Here is a 2,162-nt window from a genome sequence, read left to right as displayed (position 1 = left end):
GAGGGAAAAGAGTGAGAAACGCAAACAGGCTCTGTGCTGACAGCAGAGGGCCTGAGACAGGGCTCAAACTCACGAACCGTGAGATGATGACCTGAGCCAAAGTCAAACACTTAACCAACTGAGCCATCTGGCGACCCTGAATATGTTTTCTTTTTGCCAAACAATAGACTTTTGAAGAGAGAAGGGTGTCACTTCAGAAGTTTAAATGCAGCACGGGTCTTAAAACGTAGCTCATTGCATGGGGAAAGTCTGAGTGGAATTAAACAAGGCTATGCACACTGTAATGTTAAATTCCCAATCCTGTAGAAAAATTTGCCTTCTCCACCACCTTCTTGAATGCACACTTGACCTCTTTGTTTCTCAGGCTATAGACCACAGGATTCAGCATGGGGATGACCATAGAATAGAACACGGAAGCCATTTTGTCTGTGTCCATGGAATGGCTGGAACTGGGCTGTAAATACATAAAGATGACTGTACCATAAAAGATGGAGACTGTAGTGAGGTGGGAAGCGCAGGTGGACAAAGCCTTTTGGTGCCCCTGAGCTGACTGCATCTTCAAGATGGATATAAATATGAATAGGTAGGAAATCAATATAACCAGAAGAGCAAAAAGGGCATTAAAGCTTGACATAAAAACAAGAACCAGTTCACTACCGTGTTTATCAAAGCAAGAGAGAGCCATGACAGCTGGAACATCACAGAAAAAGTGATGGATCAGATTGGACTTACATAAAGACAGACTGAATATGTCCCCAACATGGAAAGAGGCATTCAGAAAACCACAGATGTAAGAGCCTATAGCTAGAGAAGCACACACACCTGTGGTCAAGGTGGTGGTATAATGGAGGGGTTTGCACACTGCTGTGTAGCGGTCATAGGCCACTGAGGCCAAGAGGTAATTTTCCACAGTGGCAAATGCTACAAAAAAGAACATCTGAGCAGCACATGCATTGTAGGAGATGTCCTTGTCTCCCATAAGTAATCCAGCCATGACCTTGGGAGTGACAGCTGTAGAGTAACAAAGATCCACCAGAGACAGGTTACTGAGGAAAAAGTACATGGGAGTGTGGAGACGGGAGTCCAAGAGAATTAGCGCCATCATCCCCAGGTTCCCAACCACATTGATGAGGTAGATGAGGGTGAACATGATAAAAAGGGGGATCAGCAGTTCTGGGTCACTGGTTAGTCCCACCAGGATGAATTGTGTCTCTTCTGTCCTGTTATCCATCAATGTGATCAGGGAATTATGAGATGTCCTGTTAAAGAGAAATAAAGGAGAAAACGAAAAGAAATTCTAATGACATTGAAATGTATAAGTACCACGTGCATTATTTCATTAATAATTTGTACTTCAGAATGATCCTGGTCTAATGTTAAGGGCTTTACATATAAATATGTGTGTTAGAGTGTGTGTGTGTGTGTGTGTGTGTGTGTGTGTGTACAATGGATAGTATTATTTTAATTTTACCATTGAAGGAATTAGGGATTTGAGGAATTATGTGATATTTTACAATGATATCACTAGTATGAAAAAGATTCAAGTTTGAGACTCAGTTTTGACCTAACCAGAATCTGTGCACTTTTAACTCCTTCACTCGGAATATTTAAAGGTGCCAATAACAATAAGGATGAGATTAGGGAGAAAAGGTTACACTGCAGTTAGATCTTACTAAATCACTCAATTCCCTTTGTAGCTTAAAGAAGAGTCACTTCACACTTTCTTTCACCTCCAATGAGAGGCCATCTGATAGTGAACAAAATGAAATTACCATATACTCAAGTAGAGCATCAACTATCTTGCGCCCCTATCTTATTTTTTTAAGGGAAGCCACAGGGTATTTTATAAGTATCATTAAATCCCCTGCTAATGGAATTTTGAATTTATACTCCAGCTTCAACTTACTATTTTAGAAAAAATGTTTCAAAACATCAATTTCTCTGCTCAAACAACTCCTAGCATGTTTGGCTTTCATACTCCTTTTGCGTGAATTACACTTTTCACTAATAATGTATATGGAATATAGTGGCTTACCTTGCTCCTTGAAGAGAAGAGACAGTCAGTCCTCAATAGTGAGTGTGAAATTCATGAGAAAATCATCCAAGAAATAACCCACACAAACTGTAGAGAAGCTATATGTTCGGTAGTGGTCAAAAGTTTC

The 2,162-nt window shown here is 40.3% G+C and overlaps 1 protein-coding gene across 1 annotated transcript; it reads right to left on the bottom strand.

Moving 5' to 3' along the window:
* Positions 1–286: 286 nt before the first annotated feature.
* LOC124506273 (olfactory receptor 5B2-like) lies at positions 287–1,234 on the bottom strand. Its single transcript, XM_047072300.1, has one exon. The coding sequence runs from the start codon at positions 1,229–1,231 to the stop codon at positions 287–289; it is 945 nt and encodes a 314-aa protein (XP_046928256.1). The 5' UTR covers positions 1,232–1,234.
* Between the last annotated feature and the right edge of the window lie 928 nt (positions 1,235–2,162).

This window comes from Lynx rufus, unplaced genomic scaffold (genome assembly GCF_022079265.1).
Source record: "Lynx rufus isolate CCGP_SWC_20201006 ecotype Redwood Valley unplaced genomic scaffold, mLynRuf1.p SCAF_9, whole genome shotgun sequence".
Classification (NCBI taxonomy): Eukaryota; Metazoa; Chordata; class Mammalia; order Carnivora; family Felidae; genus Lynx; species Lynx rufus.
The sequence above is the reverse complement of the archived record's forward strand: the minus strand, read 5'-3'. Positions and strand labels throughout refer to the sequence as shown.

What these genes read in the sequence shown, in the direction of transcription:
- LOC124506273 (XM_047072300.1), bottom strand. Translation starts at nt 1,231, where the DNA reads ATGGATAACAGGACAGAAGAGACACAATTCATCCTGGTGGGACTAACC.